Source organism: Anastrepha obliqua, chromosome 4 (genome assembly GCF_027943255.1).
Source record: "Anastrepha obliqua isolate idAnaObli1 chromosome 4, idAnaObli1_1.0, whole genome shotgun sequence".
NCBI lineage: Eukaryota > Metazoa > Arthropoda > Insecta > Diptera > Tephritidae > Anastrepha > Anastrepha obliqua.
In genome coordinates this window covers 111,006,863-111,023,853 of record NC_072895.1, presented here as the reverse complement: position 1 = coordinate 111,023,853, position 16,991 = coordinate 111,006,863, and the positions used below count along the sequence as shown (strand labels likewise).

The 16,991-nt window shown below is 36.2% G+C and overlaps 1 protein-coding gene across 1 annotated transcript in view; it reads right to left on the bottom strand.

The window, feature by feature from the left end:
• Positions 1 to 2,356: 2,356 nt before the first annotated feature.
• Positions 2,357 to 16,991, bottom strand: part of LOC129244344 (uncharacterized) — a 195,235-nt gene continuing 180,600 nt past the window's right edge. Inside the window, exons 10-11 of the mRNA XM_054881964.1 lie at positions 3,062 to 3,240; positions 2,357 to 2,989 (exon numbers count right to left, since the gene is read on the bottom strand). Coding sequence (XP_054737939.1) covers positions 2,645 to 2,989; positions 3,062 to 3,240 — 524 coding nt within the window. The 3' untranslated portion in view covers positions 2,357 to 2,644. The remainder of the gene's footprint in view (positions 2,990 to 3,061; positions 3,241 to 16,991) is intronic.

Here is a 16,991-nt window from a genome sequence, read left to right as displayed (position 1 = left end):
ACAGTTGACGGTGCACGCTACCAATGACAGTTGGCCGATTTGAACAACGCTTTATACCGAAAACGCCCAGAATATGCCGATCGGCCTCACAAAGTAATTTTTCTTGATGACAATGCACCGCCACATCGAACAAGAGTGACCCGGGAATTGGTGGAGACGTACGATTAGGAACCGCTGGTGCATGCGCCTCACTCACCACACTTGGCGCCTTCAGATTATCATTTGTTTGCATCGATGCGCCACGCACTTTCTGAGCAGCGCTTCAATTCTCAGGAGGAAGCCAAAAAATGGCTCGATGATTGCTCAGCGGCCAAAGACGGCCAATTTTTTTGGCGCGGCATTCACAAATTGCCTGAGAGATGGGAAAACTGTGTCGCTAGCGATGGCTATTATTTTGAAGATTAAATTTGTAACCATTTTTTGTTAATAAACATTTGAATTTGGAAAAAAGTCTCATTTCATAGGTATATACTACTATATAATTAATAAAAAAATCGGAAAAAATAGTACAAGTAAATAAAAAATCGGAAAAAACTAAAGAAATAAAATAAAAATAGAATAGGAAATGCACAAACTAAAACAAAAGACAACAAATTTTAGTTATAATTTTTATGATTAAAAAATGATCAAAAAAAGGTACAAATAAAAATATTAAAATACATACTAAAATAACTAAAACTTAAAAATAAACTAACAAGTACAAAAATAATATAAAATAAAAAGTATATTAAAAATAAAAACGAATCGGAAAAAAACTAAAAAATGAAATACAAATACAATAGAAAAAATACAAACTAAAACAGAAGATAACAAATTTTAATTTAAATTTCTATGATTAGAAAATGATGAAACTTTTTTTTCATACTACGGTAAATTTAATTTCGAAAAAGCAGTTTCAGAACCGAAGGTATAAAAAGTACAAAATAGATTGATTAGTTACAAACTGTAAAGATCTTAACTCTTAAAAATAATTTTCAGGGAATATTAACTAGAAAAAAAATGAAAATTATTTCGAAGTAAAAAAATTAATATACGTAAAAAGTTAATAAATACAATATTATTAAAAAAACTGTTATTAAAATTAGTTTTTTTTACTGTTTTGTAAAAGGTTAATAGAGCATTTAAAAGAAAAAAACTAATATTTGGTAAGAATTTGAATAGCACAGGTTTAAAAAAAACATATAAAAATATTGAAAAAAAATATCTCTCTGTTATTTTTTGCAAAAAAAAAAAAATAATAAAAATAAAATTGTGATAATTTTTTTGCAAAAATATATATTTTGCTGTTATTTAATGAAATACATTAATTAGGTTCTTACACGCGGTGAATATCTTCATTCCCAAAAAATTATTTTCAAAACGCATTTTGTATTATAAAAAAATAAACAATATTAAAAACAAATTGCTTAATTAAAACTTACTTTTAAATTAATTACTGAAATTAATTTACTGAAATTAATTACTGAAATTAATTTAAATGAATTCAAGAGGATATTACTTTTTTTCTTTACAAGAAATGCATATTTTGATTTTAGATTCATGATTAAAATTAATAAATAATCATAAAATAATAGAAATAGAATAAAACTAACAAAATTCTCACATATTCTTCTTTCAATTAATAAAAGACGTTTTATTGCTAAATAGTACTAAAGAAATTAGTTATTAGTTATTTTTTAACGGCTATTATACTACTTTGGCAGCTAAATTGGGATACTAAGGCCTCCTTCTGAGGGCACATACACCTACTAGTAGTAAACTACTCATACATACATACAAACTTTCAGCCCAAAACCGAGAGCAGAAAAGTGCAAAAGCTGGCTGTGGACGACATTAAAAATCATAAATAAATTCTAGCTGTTTCTTAATCTCTCTACCGGCTCCTGCTGCCAACACAAAGCGAAGCGCAATTTTATGATATCTACTTCTTTGCTCAAATAAATTCAGTGCTTATTGCACGCATAGCTTAACATACTTCTAGGGGCTGGTGGCGGCACTAAAGCGCTCACCAGACCATTTGCTTAGCATTGAGATATTAGAGTTTGTATTTAGTAGTAGGTTAATAGTTGTTGGTGTAGCTAGTAAACTCAAAACTTCGCTTGATTAGCGGCAATCTTAGAAAACTAATTACCGAAGTAGTTACTTAACTAGTTAGCAAGTGCTTAGGATTTAGTTACTAAAGTAGTTACACTTGGCTAGCGGGGGGTTAAGTTGTGTTAAGCTACATAGTTCAATGCTACAGTATTCGTAAGTGTGTACTTAGATTTATATGTATGTAGTAGTTGGGGTATGTATACAATGTAGTTTAGGATAGGATAGCACACATATTCATTTTTGAAAATTTAAATGTTTTGTTTTTGTTTTGTGTTTTTTTTCAAATATGTTTTCTTTCAAATATACTCTTAGATAGTAAGGTTTAGGATATTTTAGCATATAGTTACACATAGTTTAGTAGCTAATAGTATGTATTTTTTTAGTATTTCCTAATACTTTTCCATTTGACATTCAGTTGACGATTACAAGCTAAGTTTGGAGTTGCGTTAGTTAAAAACAAAAAAATGTATATATATGAAAAATTAATAAAAAACAAGTATCCAAGATCCATCTAATCAACCTAAAAGCTCACACGCGTGCACACATCCACCTAACTCCAGCCACGCCTGCTTGGCATGCGCGCGTGACTCAAGAGTAACGCCAGCGTTGTGAGTACGCATGTTGCCGCGGCGGCTGTGCGCTCTCGACGTGCACTTTGCACCGCCGCTCCCGCGCCAAATACCGGAAAGTGTATCTCTTCGGGCTCACTCAACTCTTCTTCTTCATCGTCCACCATATTGGAGACGGTGCGATAGCGCATAGTAAAGTTCACTTTGAAAATCGCTTCGGCCACGCCACCCGGCGAAGAGACAATGAAGTAGAAAGTGCGCGGCACCCGCTCGTGCATGCTGACGTAGGTGAGACGCGCCTCCTTGCAGTAGGGTGTGGGCAAGTCCTGTAGAAGTTGAGAAAAAAAATATGTATTACATTGCATGCGACATTTTCAGCTATTCATGTGCCAATTTACCTTTACAACGTAGGCCAAGACAGTGCTGCCATATTGATTGCCGGGCGTGTAGACGCGATCGCCGTGCAACCAGCGGGCCGCATGCGCGGGTGGATTGGCGCAAAATTCGACGGCCAGATGCAGCGGTGAGCCGGGATAAGCGACGGGTGTGGCATTGCGCGCCACAACGGTGGGAGAGCCTGGAGGGAGGGAGAGCGAAAAAAGATGGTTTAGTGAGGATGTGGTAAAGATAGGAATTTTTTTAGTTTAAAACCTACATGATAATATTAATAACTTACGGTATAAATGTTGATTAAGGTAAATACAAATAATTCAATATTAGAAAAAACTTAATTTTCTGTGATTTAAGAAAAAAAAAATTAATTCACATGTGAACCTGCAACGCCAAGTGAATAAGAATATATTCACACAAATTTCTTAACAAGCCCATTCCGGGCGGAAATTTGGTCATTCATACATACAAACTTGTCCGCAGCGTATATACTTTCATTGAAAGCAGACAAAAAGTTTAGCATAAATACTTTATCAGCTGTTTCATAGCAAATAAAAGTTTTGTAATAACAGTTCCATTTGTGTAATAACATCAAAACGCACACCGCAAATAAGAGGAGGGGCTCGCCAATCGAATGCAGCTTTCCTTGCAAAACTTGAAAACATGCTTCATAACACATACTACATTGTTGCCCATGCTCGACGGAGCCGACGGATTTCGATGACTCTTTGCGCAGGTTCCAATCGACGAGGTTTGTCCGCAGGCAACAATCTTTGCATCAATTGAATCTTATACGGGAATAAATGCAAATAAATGCGGATAATTCGTTGTAAAGTGGTCCGAGTAATGCCCAACTGCTGAGAACGGCGATTTTGGGATGTCCTTGGCGACGGCTCAACACTGGCCCGTACAAGAGCAATATTCTCATCCGATCGCCTTGGTCGGTTTTGATTTGGCCTTTTTGGATTAGAAAGAGCATCACCAGTCGAAAACCTTTCGCACAAACGTTTAATGGTATTCTTAGAAGGCGCACTTTTCACAAGTGTTTTAGTTTTTTATACGCACGTTGAATTTTCACAATTGACCTCTTTTGTTGAATATACATTTCAACAATTTGGGAGCGCTCGCGTGGCATGTACTGTTCCATGGTAAAAATTTGCTTAGACTGACGATTTCAACGCGGTATGTCATTAAGCGATCTGACGTCTCTGTCAAAAGATATAGGGTTGTCAGATGGGTCCATCGAATATTGGCAACCCTGTAGAAAGCTTTCACTAGAAAAAGATGCGCTTTCGCTTGTCTTGCCTTTAAGAGGGGCAGCTCCTTCAGCATTTTTCAAATTTTTAACTTCTTTTTGTTTTGCTTTAAAAAATTAATTCACAATCTAAGGAATAAGTTTTTAGTGTTTTAAGTTTAATAGAAAGTCTAAAAAGTGCTTATATAGTAAGTCATTGAAGTGATGGGCGACAAACGAGGCATGAATAAGAACGAGAGCTTTAGACGCATTTTCCTCGAAATACAGTTTTTTTGCGCTGTCGAATATAACTAAAAAAATAATAAAGACATCAACTTAAAATTTTACAGGTATATTCCTTCACATATTGGCCATTGCTTGTATCTGAAATTCTCTATTAATTATCACTAAAAATATTGTGTTAACCAATTTGTTAAAAAAAAGTGAAATTTGTTTCTTTTTTGTTTCAAACTTTAATTAATTTTTTTTTTCGTTAAAAAAAAAAAAAAATAACAGGGAAGTGCAAAGCGGAATAACTTAGTTGTACAAAAGCTTTCGTTTGGTTGATTTCCTTCGGTTACATGGCGCAAATTAAAGGAGCCAAGTTTGAGCAGCTGTAGCACCGCCATTTTCTTCTTCTTTTATTTAAAAAAAATTGTTGTATATTAATTTAAGCTTGGATATTCATATGTAATTTATTTTAAGATAATAAATATCCTCAGTTGTTTTGCAAAAAATTACTGAAAAACTCATTGTCTGGAGGAGCTGCTCCCCGTAAGATAAAGTTGATAAACTTGAAATATAAAAAACTGCTGGTAATTAATTTTGTTCTAATTATGAAATCAGCAGGAAGGTTTCAATTTATATTTCGAGTATTAAAGCTCAGTCGTAGCTCTTTCTAACAAAGAAAACAGCCAAGCTTTTTTAGAAAAGTTTTCCAGCTTAGTTAAAATTAGTTCTTAAGAGATCAAGCAAGAAACCTATCTGTTTAATTTTCAGATGACCTGGACAACGGGCCTGATCCATTGCGAATGCTCTGTGTAAATATGAGGGGGCGATCTAATTATTGCTTCTTCTTCTTCATTTGAGCGATAACCGCTTACGCGATTTTGGCCGAGTTTAGCAAAGCGCGCCATTCGCTCCTTTCTCGTGCTAACCGGCGCCAGTTGGAAACACCTGATCCTTCCAACGTAGGGGAGGCATTCCTCTTCCTCCTCTACCACCAGCTTGTACCGCATTGAATACTTTCAGAGCCGGGGCGTTTGCATCAGTTCCACTAAATTAGGTTAAGTGGTTTCGATATTTCACCGTTGTGGCCCAAGGTAGATTGTTTCAAAGACCTTCATGCGGTGGTAACCAACATACAAGGTGGCGCAAAATTAATCATCCAATTTTGTTTTTGAATAACTTTTTTACTAAATTTAAAAACAATGAATTTGAGTGATGGAAATTTTTATTTGGATTTGTATGCGCCTCATTGCTTGCCTGTTTGTGTACTGCAGCTATTTAGTTCACAAGTGTCAAATATGCTTGTCGTATGACGCCATTTGCTCAAATCATAAGTCTTCCGAAAGGACTATAAATTTTGCGCTCCCTTGTACATCGAATAACTTCTTTAATAGTTGCTTTTTTGGGGTACTCAATGGTTATTTGTTAATAGTATTACACAAGGCACGAGACTTTCTGAGTACAGTAGGGCTATAATGCCATATCATTTCCACATTCGAGCTTTAATCATTTTTTTAAGGGTGGTGAGGTCTACAATTTGAGTGAGAGCTTTCACTTCCATAAATCTTCCAAATAAAGAAAAAGGGGTTGAGGTTTATAATTCTTAAATGCAGATTTCCTTGTGCGACTGTACAAAGGAAGCTTTCGTTGCAGTTACTTAGCATGGTGTGAGAGCTTTTACTCCGATTAGACTTTCAAATACACAAAGAGCTTTAATGTTTTTTGTTTTTGTTTTGAGTTAAGCTGAGTCAAATAAATCTGAGCATTGTTTATGATCTTCTTTTTCTGCTTCTTCTTTATTATAGGATTAAATCCAGTTTATCAAGTTTTATAGAAGAAATACCATTTGTTTTGTTACAAATAAACAAATAAATTTTTTAATATCTGATATCTAGTTTCCCTAAGCAACTCTCACTAGACTCAAGAATGGATCAATTTTCATACGAAATCTATTTGAAATTTCTAAAGAAATCTGAAGAAATTTTCGACTTCTCAATCTTGAATAAAAATTTAGAACCATCTAAACCAAAATATTTATTTATTTCGATGAAACTACCCTATGATCAGAAAGTACCGGGAATGTTCAATTTAAACGAACCGCGCACATGAAAACCGGGAAATATTTTTTTCTTATGTTGGTTGGACTGCAAGACATACAGCTGTCACTTTTTAGCGCCATCGTATCATGAGTGTCTGCCTGGCCCGCCGGAACTGTGGGCAAATAATTCTTGGATTTTGCATGATGATAACGCGCTATCGCACCGAACCCAAATTGTGATGGATTATTTGACCAAATACTCAATAAATACCATCGTACAAGCACCGTATTGACCTGATATGGCTCCGTGCGATTTCTTTTTGTTTCTCAAGTTGAAGTTACCACTTCTTGGAAAAAGATTTCAGTCGATAGAGGAGATCAAAGAGAATGCGACGAAGGAGCTGAAGGCCATCCTTTCCGGCCTACCAGAGGTGCATGGAGCACTGGGTTAAACGTTGGCACATGTGTGTTGTTTCAGACGGGTCATTTGAAAGAGATAAAATAAATCGGCAGAAATTTAACTCTGTTTTGTTTTATTTAAATATTCCCGTTACTTCCAGATCATAGGGTATAAATTCTCTTTAAGCTGTACATTGTTCCATACACATCGCGTCAAATAAATATAGTACAAGGACTTATTGACTATTTTGTTCAAATTATTTGTGTCTTATTTAATTAAATTTGTTTTTTTATAAAAGTATTGGTTTTTCTTTATCCAAAATCATACAAGTCCAGATTTCAAACTTTGTGTAATTAAAACAAAAAAACAAATTTTAGTCAGAATTTACAATTGTTTAAAGTGAAAATAAATTTGCAAAAATCGCTTAGTTAGAGTTTTAAAAAAAAAGTTTCTGGTATGCAATTTTACAGTCTAATGAATTTTGGTGTAATAAAGTGCACGCTTGAAGTGTCTAAAAAGCCGCGTTGATTTCGGAGAATTTGTTTTGCAGACGGTGTTTGGTGTTTTTTCTTTATATATAAAAATGAATGTTTGTCTGTATGTCATCGATGAACTCAAAAATTACTCTACCGATTATTATAAAATTTGGTATATATATGTAATTTTCCACGGAGAAGGTTTGTAGAATATGCTCATTGATGCCACTCGCCACCAAGTGGCGCTGCCGAGTAGCAACTTCTGCCCCGTTCAACCGATTGTCATGAAAATCAGTATGACCTTGTGTTTTTACACAGAGGAAATAAATATGACTTTTGATTGAAGACATATGTTTGACAATCGCTAACAAGGCACTGGTGCAACTGCGAATGCCTGCTTCAAACCGACCTGCAAGCAACCTTTTCGATCGTGATTTGCAACGAGAAACACCCTATAATTCTGACGAACTAGGGACATTCGTTACAACAAATCTTCCGCAGTTGATTCCAGAACAACGCGTTGCGTTTGACAGAATTATGCGTGCAATCACAGAACAAAGCGGTGGGCTGTTTTTCATAGATGCGCCCGTTGTTACAGGCAGGACTTTTCTTCTTTTACTAATTTTGGCAACCATACGATCACAAAATAATATTGCACTGGCTATTGCATCATCTGGAATTGCGGCAACTCTTTTGGATGGTGGCCGAACAGCGCATTCAGCATTGAAACTGCCGTTGAATTTGCAAAACACTGAGGCACCAACATGCAACATCAGCAAAAACTCTGGAATGGAATAGATTCGACTGCAAACGTAATCTATGGGATGAATGTACAATGTCTCACAAGAAAGCATTGGAAGCGTTTGATCGTACTCTGCGAGATTTGAGAGGAAACAAACGGATCTTCGGTGGCGCACTCATTTTATTGTGTGGTGACTTTCGACAAACACTGCCCATTATACCACGTTCAACACCCGCTGATGAACTTAATGCATGTCTTAAATCATCAGTTCTATGGCGTCATTTACAGAAATTGAATTTGAAAACTAACATGCGAGTACAACTACAACGGGATGCTTCGGCTGGAAATTTTGCAAAACAATCATTGGATACTGGAAATGGGCGAATGGAAATTGTTGAATCTACACAATGTATCACCCTGCCAGCAAACTTCTGTAAGATCACAGAAAGCATCGACGAATTGGTGCAAAAAGTTTTCCCAAACATTGCACAAAACTACAAAAACCATCAGTGGCTCAGTACGCTTGCTATATAAGCAGCCAAAAACATCGATGTCAATACCATCAACTTCACCATTCAGCATGGAATACCCAGTGAAACGACAACATATAAGTCCATCGATACTGTGGATAATCAAGACGAGGTTGTCAACTATTCAACTGAATTCTTGAATTCGCTTGATTTGCCAGGCATGCCGCCGCACGTTCTTACATTGAAAATTGGCGTACCCATCATTCTTCTTCGAAACATAAATCCACCACGACTTTGCAACGGAACCAGACTCTCAGTCAAGAAAATGATGAACAATGTTATCGAGGCAACAATTTTGACTGGAAAATTCAAAGGTGAAGACGTACTGTTGCCACGTACCCCAATGATCCTAACAGATATGCCATTCGAATTCAAACGTTTACAGTTCCCGGTGCGGCTCGCTTACGCAATGACTATTAAAAAAGCACAAGGACAATCGTTACAAGTGTGTGGATTAAATTTGGAGAATCCATTCTTCTTACATGGACAGCTCTATGTGACTTGCCCACGTGTCGGAAAACCTTCTGATTTATTCGTCTACGCAGCCACAGCACTTCAATAAACATCGAATTGAAACTAAACTTTGTAATGTCACAATTTTTTGAAATAAAAAAAATCAATAAAATGGTTTAGAATGAATTGAATATTTGTGTATTGATGTTTCTTTAAACTACTTTTCTTAAATTTATTTTAGTTGTTGGCGTAACAACGCGCGCCGAGTACAGCTAGTTCTATATAAAAGAAAATAATGAGTACACGTTCTCTTTCTTCTTCCTCAGCATGACAGTTCTGGATGGACCACTGCTTTCGCATTATTGTTATGTGGAGAAAATGCACAAGGCCGCCACCAAGAAAAATTTCTTAGAAATCAACTCGATTTTTGGGCCACTTGAATTTCGCTCTTTGCTATGACAAAATTGATTGTGTCTTAATCCAGCTTACCCGAGATTGTTATACAAAAGCAGCTTGCCTGAGATTTTTCTAAAAATTCCGATTAAAAAGTTTAAAATTTTGCTGGGAATTTGTTGAGTTTTTTTTTTTAATTTGTGCAAAGTTTGCAACTTGTATTTGTGTGGAGTTTGTAGAAGAATGAACTATATTTTCAGAGCAAAGTTATTAAAATTAATTTAGCAACATATAAATTGTCAAAACTTGCCAATAAGTATCTGTGCTGTGGTTAACGCCCTATACTTAAATATACGCAAAGTCGAATACATCAGCATTCGTGGATTACTCAGAAAAAGTTTTATTTAAGATTTCTGTTGCACTGAAATAAATGGAAAAAAGTATTTTCCCACCACATTTGCGCAAAAAATATCTTGATGTCTTTTACTTTTCGAAAGCTTTTAAAATAATTTAATTTCTTACGCATTGCTTTTGCGCTTTAACTTGGCTTGCCGCAGAGAAAAAATAAAGAAAATTTTACAACTAGAACTCCAATTCCAGCGTGTGGTGAGGAGGCGAATAGCAGCAAGCAACTCAATCACAACATGAGTGTGTGCTTCAGCATTCATACACATGAATGATATAAACAAGATTGCGCCCATCTGAGAGTGCGTGACGTCACGTCTGCCGAGTTGTGCAGTGTTGCCAACCATTTGCTCTTAGCAATAAAATTAGTGCTTTTTCATACCCAAAATGCGAAAATTTTTAAGTTTGGTGTTTGTTTCGTTTTTTTAATTCAAAGCTACCGAAACTGTAACTTAAAAAAAACTGTATTTTTAAACAAAAGAAGGTTAAAGAAGGCCACTCTGAGAAGATTTTAGTGCTAATGAAAATTTGTTGATTCTTATAAAATTTGATATTTAGAAAGTGCAAAGGTTACGCAAGAATATTAAATCTTCTTCTCTCATCTCTTTTTAAGATTGAAAACCTTTTCACACATTTTGAAAAGCGTTTGGATTTACTGAATCCAGATTACACCATAGAGGTGTAATCGTTTCTTCCGGTCATCAATACTTAGTGGGACATAGGGCATTAAGGGGTGTATTCATAGTAAAAATAAGCCAAAAAATACCAGAAAGTACTAAAGAAACCATAATGACATTTTTAAAAAAGAGTACCTTGTCTAGTTACATAGCCTCAAATATAGCAAAGAGTTTCTCTTAACAAAAAAAAAAAAAAAACTCATTAATTAAATCGTACATAGCCATAACATATTTATTAAAAAAAACTCATATTTTAAAAATAATTTATCACGCATACAAGGTCTTTAAGTAATTCAATAAAAATTTGGTTTTTTTTTCTTTAAATGGACATTTGAGTACGTTTTTATGTCCAAAGCTAGGCAACAGTGCAGTAGCGAGAGAGAGATTTGACTGCTGTAAGCAGAAGAACACCAACAACAACTGCAATCGCAGGCAATGCTACCAGATGTTAAAAAAAGCAAAGCTAAATAAAACTGAGTGAATTATTGAATTAATTAAAAAAAAATGTATATTTTACAAAATTATAAACATTACTTTTAATTAGAAAAGGCTGGAAAAATGTCTTGATGAAAGAACTCCGAGAATAAATAACAAAAAAATGCTAAACCAAGTTACGAAAATGGTAATCTGGCCATACTGGTGCTAAAACGACGTAACTCATTGTCAAATTCGCTGAGCGCAAAGTAACGGTACCACGATAAGCGCCATCTCATTATTCTTTCCATCATGATTCATACAAGTATATACAGTGGCAGCCATAAAAATGCAGACTCCAAAAAAATTCCATTTTTTGATGCATTAATTTTTTGAAGAGCAGCTTTTTTTATAAATTTTATTTTTATACTTCGTTTGTGTATAGTTGAATAATGGCATTTTAGTGGCTCATTAAAGAATATGGGTTGCAACATTTTTTTTTTAATTGAAAAATTTAATTTTTTTAATTAATTTTGATTTTTTTTAATTTAAAAAAATTTTTAAGATTCTAAAATTTTTTAAATTTTAAGGTTTTTTTAATTTCTTTAAATTTTAAAATTTTTAAGTTTTTTAAATTTTTTAAATTTTTTGTTGGGCATAGAAATAGGACTCTTATATATTTACTGAAATTCCGTAACTACTTTACAAAACGCGCAGACGCCTTGTGATGGAAAAGCACGCAAAATCTATCGGTAGTTTTACAAGTTTTCAAACATATTTCACATTTGTGAACTAAACAGTTGCAGGGTACAAAGAGACATGCAATGGGGCGCCTAAAGATCAAAATAAAGGTTTCCAACATTCAAAATAATTTTTTTTATTTAGTAAAAAAAAATTGGATGATTAATTTTGCGCCACCTTGTATACTTTAATATAACACATATGTATTATACTTACATACACTCATGAATGTATTTATTATATATCATATATGTGTGCCTATCTAACGCTCTTTGCAGTCTTCAGCTCTCTTAAATACAACCCCATACGAGCTCAGGCAGCCGCATGAGTCGACCCCCCTGTTTGGTAGCTTTCGTCACTTACTTTTACAAAAGCGCGTGACAAGTACGCACTTCGTAATGGAGTTTCGTAATTTGCTTGCGAAAACTTTGCCACAATAACTACGTGCACTCGCATACTTGCACAACTACTAATGGGTGTAGGTAAGGAGCTGGAGAATGTTTGTGTGGGACGCGAAAGATTTTAAAATCGAAAGTAAGTTAAAAGTTAAAGCGGAATGCCACGCAAACATTGTGTTATTTACATTTTTGATTTGCTCTCAAGAAAAGTTGCGCCAAGTTAGTCTTAATACTTTTAATTGGCTCAAAGTGGGAGAGTAGAAGAAGCTATTCGTAGTATCTTTATATAAATATAGTATTTATTAAAAAATAACTTGGTTTCATAGTTTGGAAATATTATTGTAATTTGTGTTGAGTTTACCCTCCCATTCTTGGTATGAGTCTTAATTGGTTTTTACGAATGCGCTTTTGAGCAGTCACTAATTTGGCAAAGTGCTTTCTTTATGCTGAAAGTACTGCCGTTGAATTGAATTTATCAGCCGAAGAGCGTATTTATTTTGATGTATTTTGTGCGCAGCACAAACCCATGTTAGCATCAGGCTACTCGACTACCCTTGAAGTGGTTGGGGGACTGTCTGAGACCATGAGAGCAGCTTAGCTGTTGCTGCAGACACATATAGATCTGCCTCTCCATCGCTTTTCCACAACAAAGTTCATCGCTTCTTGAACTGCATACACCTCCGCTTGAAACACAGATGCATGCATTCTAAGAGAAAAGTGCAGTTTTGCCCTGTTTGACTCCACGTAGGCCCCAGAGTCGGAGCCGTGCTCGGTCCTGGAGCCATCCGTGAAAATGCGAAAACAGTGTTTGCCGGGCTCATTTTCTGAGTTTGATCACAGTTTAGCCGCTGGCAGCACCTCTTTTGTAGTACGACTCTTGATGGCATGGAGTCAAGTGGCATGGCAGGGATTATTGAATCCAAGTCCATGCCTACTATGTTGTCCAATGCCGTGCAAGGGCTGTACCAATTCGCATTGTGTTTCAGCCGGCAGATGGAGGCAACGCTACACGAGGTAATCCGAACAATAGGCGGTTCTCTAGTAAATAAACAGTATACCAAGGCAGATTTTATAGACATAGAAGGCGCATTTAATAGCGTTAGTACTGATGCTATCCAAAGCGCGTTAATAGATTTAGAAGTGGAAAATTGTATCAGTGATTGGATCATCTCTATGCTAGAATCCAGGATCATCAGAGCTGAGATGGATAATATCAACATAACTAAGAGAGTCTACAGGGGTACTGCACAGGGAGGAGTATTATCTCCCCTTCTTTGGTTATGCGTTATTAGCAAAGTCTTAACAAAACTTAATAGAGGTGGGGTAAAAGTGGTTGCATACGCTGATGATGTTGTGCTAATGGCATCAGGACTGTATCTCAATACGATCAGTGGAATCATTCAAAGGGCGCTAGGCGAACTTCACTCTCGGTGCAATCAGATGATATCCTAGGGAGGCCCTGAGCGCACTGATACACGCTATTACAGTAGATCTACACATCAAGAAGATGCCAACAATGAGTGCATTTAGGTTAAATGAAGCGGGTCGCTGGAAGGAAAAATTTTATGGCCATGCCAGTTTACTACTACGAGAAAGTCAGTATACCTTAGAGAGGAGTGATTATACTATCCCAACGGTAAGATTCAATAGAAACTTTGCCACTCTCATTCCATCTCGGGTAGAATGCAATTCTCACTTAACAACTTCGACACTACAGTCTGTACAGATGACTCTAAAATGGAATGTGGTATTGGAGCTGGTATATGCTCTCATAGACTTAAAAATGAAAAATCTGTACGTCTTCCTAATGTCTGCAGTGTCTTTCAGGCGGAAGTACTGGCCCTTGGGGAGTTTACATTGTAAGTTACTAATCGCAAATTTCTCTTTTAATGGCGATATCGCTATTCTTTCGGATAGTCAAGCTGCAATCCAGACATTGAGTTCGGCTACAACAACCTCTAAAGCAGGTGAAACAAAGTAGGAATAGCCTCACCACCTTGAGTGAAAACCATAAAATTACTTTAATCTGGGTCCCGGGACATCGGAACATTGAAGCTAACGAAAAAGCAGATGAACTGGCAAGAGGGGGATCTGTCATGAATAACGCTCTTGCGGAATCGGTATTCACACCATTAGGTGCAGTCAAGAGTGCAATTTCCTTAAAATACCTCCGAATCGCGGACTGTAGGTGGAAAGTGCAGACGAAATGCAAAATTAGCAGAACGTTATGGCCCACCTATAACCTCAAGCAATCGTCAACATTGATAAACATGAAACGTCGGGACGCCTGGAGACTAACGGCAGTCATTACTGGCTTTTGGTCTGTCGGAGAACAAGCCGCCAAAATGGGCATCCCTCACAACACACACTGTCACAGTTGCAAGCCACCGGAGAAAAAGGAAACAATCTTCCATTTGCACTGTGAATGCCCTGCCCTATGGAAGGAGAGAATGTTAAGCCAGAACAAACTCTGCTTGAGAGTCTCGAGCAAGTGTCTGGCTTAGATGTTAACAACCTAATAAGGTTCTTAAACCACATAGACTGGATAAAGTAAAGCCGTGAACAACTGGCAAACAAGTTGGTAACGAGGATGTGGCAACAAAATGGTGCGGCAGCGCTAGTTGTTTTCTGGACGAATCACTTCTGAAGCCAACTAACTAACCAACCATAGGAGAATACTAAGCGAATTTTTAATAAAACTCGGTTTAAGGAATAGAAGATATATTTATAGGTAGCAATAATAACAGAAACTCCATGGATTACGACATTACTCCGAGAACAAATCAAGTAGTGTATTTTCAATTTATTTATTTTCTCAAAAAACGGACCACGGATCATTGCACAGTGCTAAGTTAGGTCGAAAAAATTATAAATCGATTGTGAACAATGCAGTTTTTCCGTCAATAACGAATATCACATGAAAGTTAAGTTAGAAAAAGTTTGCGAAACATTTGCGAATCAAAATTTCTCGACCCTCAAATGAGAAAATTTCTCTTGGCTCGTAAAGCAAATCGTTCTAAATAATTTTGAGACTATTCATTCTAGCGAAAAGTGGCTCAGTTTCTAAGTGTCAAACCATAAGCAAAATTTCTGTTACATCAGAATACTATTTTAACTGCCAAGTCATAAAAATCAATAGTTCAAACTTCACTAAATGGACTAGCCTATGTAGAGGACAAGTGAGAGCTCTCGAGGCATGTAAGATATTCTGCTACAAAATGTTAAATGCCGAAATTTGAGCGAAAATGTGGGTATGTAAATGCTTTTAATGTGTAAAATCTTTGAATTACATTTCAATTAGAATTTCAGTTTTTTTTTCATAAAGCACCTTCATACCTTTTTCCCAGTCTTTTTTCACTTTGCCGCCGGCTCTCAGGTGTTCGCAATATGCACTCAAGTACTACCTAAATGTCTGACCCTTGAATGGCATTCAAATGAATAATACAATACATTTATTCACATATGCACAGAAAATGTTTGACGCACACACATACATACATACACGCCCACACAACCCTCAAGTACATTGCGAATTGCTACTAATTGCAGTGGCGTGCACAAATTTTCAAGTGTAAAAATTTAATTTATTTGCCTAAACTCTATGCATTCATGTTTGCTGTCATTATTTAGTGGCAGTACATTGAGTACATTCCGAAAAAGTTTACGAAATAAGAATAAATGTATGTGAAAATCGCAAATCTATCACTTTGCATACGTTAGGGTGCACACTTCGGCGGCAGTTATTGCGCAACGAGACATGTAGCAGCATTTCCAAATTGGGCGAGGCGATGGCACAGGCCGCAGCCGCCCAACCGCTTTCAGTCTATTTCGGTCCTACTTCAGCGTTGGTTTTTCTATGCGCCCGCGTTTGTGTGAGTGGATGTGTGTGAGTGAATGAATGCCCTGCGGCCATGCAAAACCAACGAGCTCTATGTTGTCCATTGGTGGGATTTTTAATTTGATTTTCGGCAATTTGCGCGCGCACATCACACTTCTGTGGCATGACAAGCACACACGGCTGACCTCCATCTTTTCCTCGATCTCTGGTACGAAATTTCAAGCTCATTCCCACTTTTCCACTTTAACTTCGCAATCTTCCTTCCACTGAGCTCTCATCTCACTTTGTTCACCTCGGTTATTTGACTGCTTTGGTTTTTGCCCCATTTGCCTTTCGATTTCACTGTTTCGTTCGATAGGATTTGTTTTTTTTTTGGGCAAGGAATTGAGTTGGGACTTTTCGCACACATTGATAGCTTTTGGTCGATGGTGGCTTTCCATCGGTAAGTTGATTCGTTGGTTCATGCTTGATCTGCAGCCTATCGTCTGTTTTGGCCGTCCTTGTGGCATGGGCAAATTGCTCACTGATTGATGTACGCTTGTATACGAGAATACTTACATATACTTACTTGCATATTCATACATACATACATACATATATCAGTTTCGTTGTATTGCGAAATTATTGATGTGTAACAAATTAGTAAAAACAAGAGTGAACCAGTGGTGAGAGATGGAAACCGAAAGCATATTTGGTGGATGGAGAAGAATTTAATTAAAATTTAAACTATGGAAAAGTCAAAGTAGTATATAGAAGAAAAGGTAGTCTTCTGTATTTGGTATAAAATATATGAAGAAAATATATATAATCTTTCCATTTCTCAAATAAATTTCATGACCATCTATTCCACTGCTGGTCAGATTTTCGTTCGCATGAGTTCGCAAGTGAACCTTGATTCAAATTTGCTTTCAAGTAAATTTGCCGATTTTAATTTTTCTTATCTAAATAAAATGAATTTCTTGGGGCTGAAA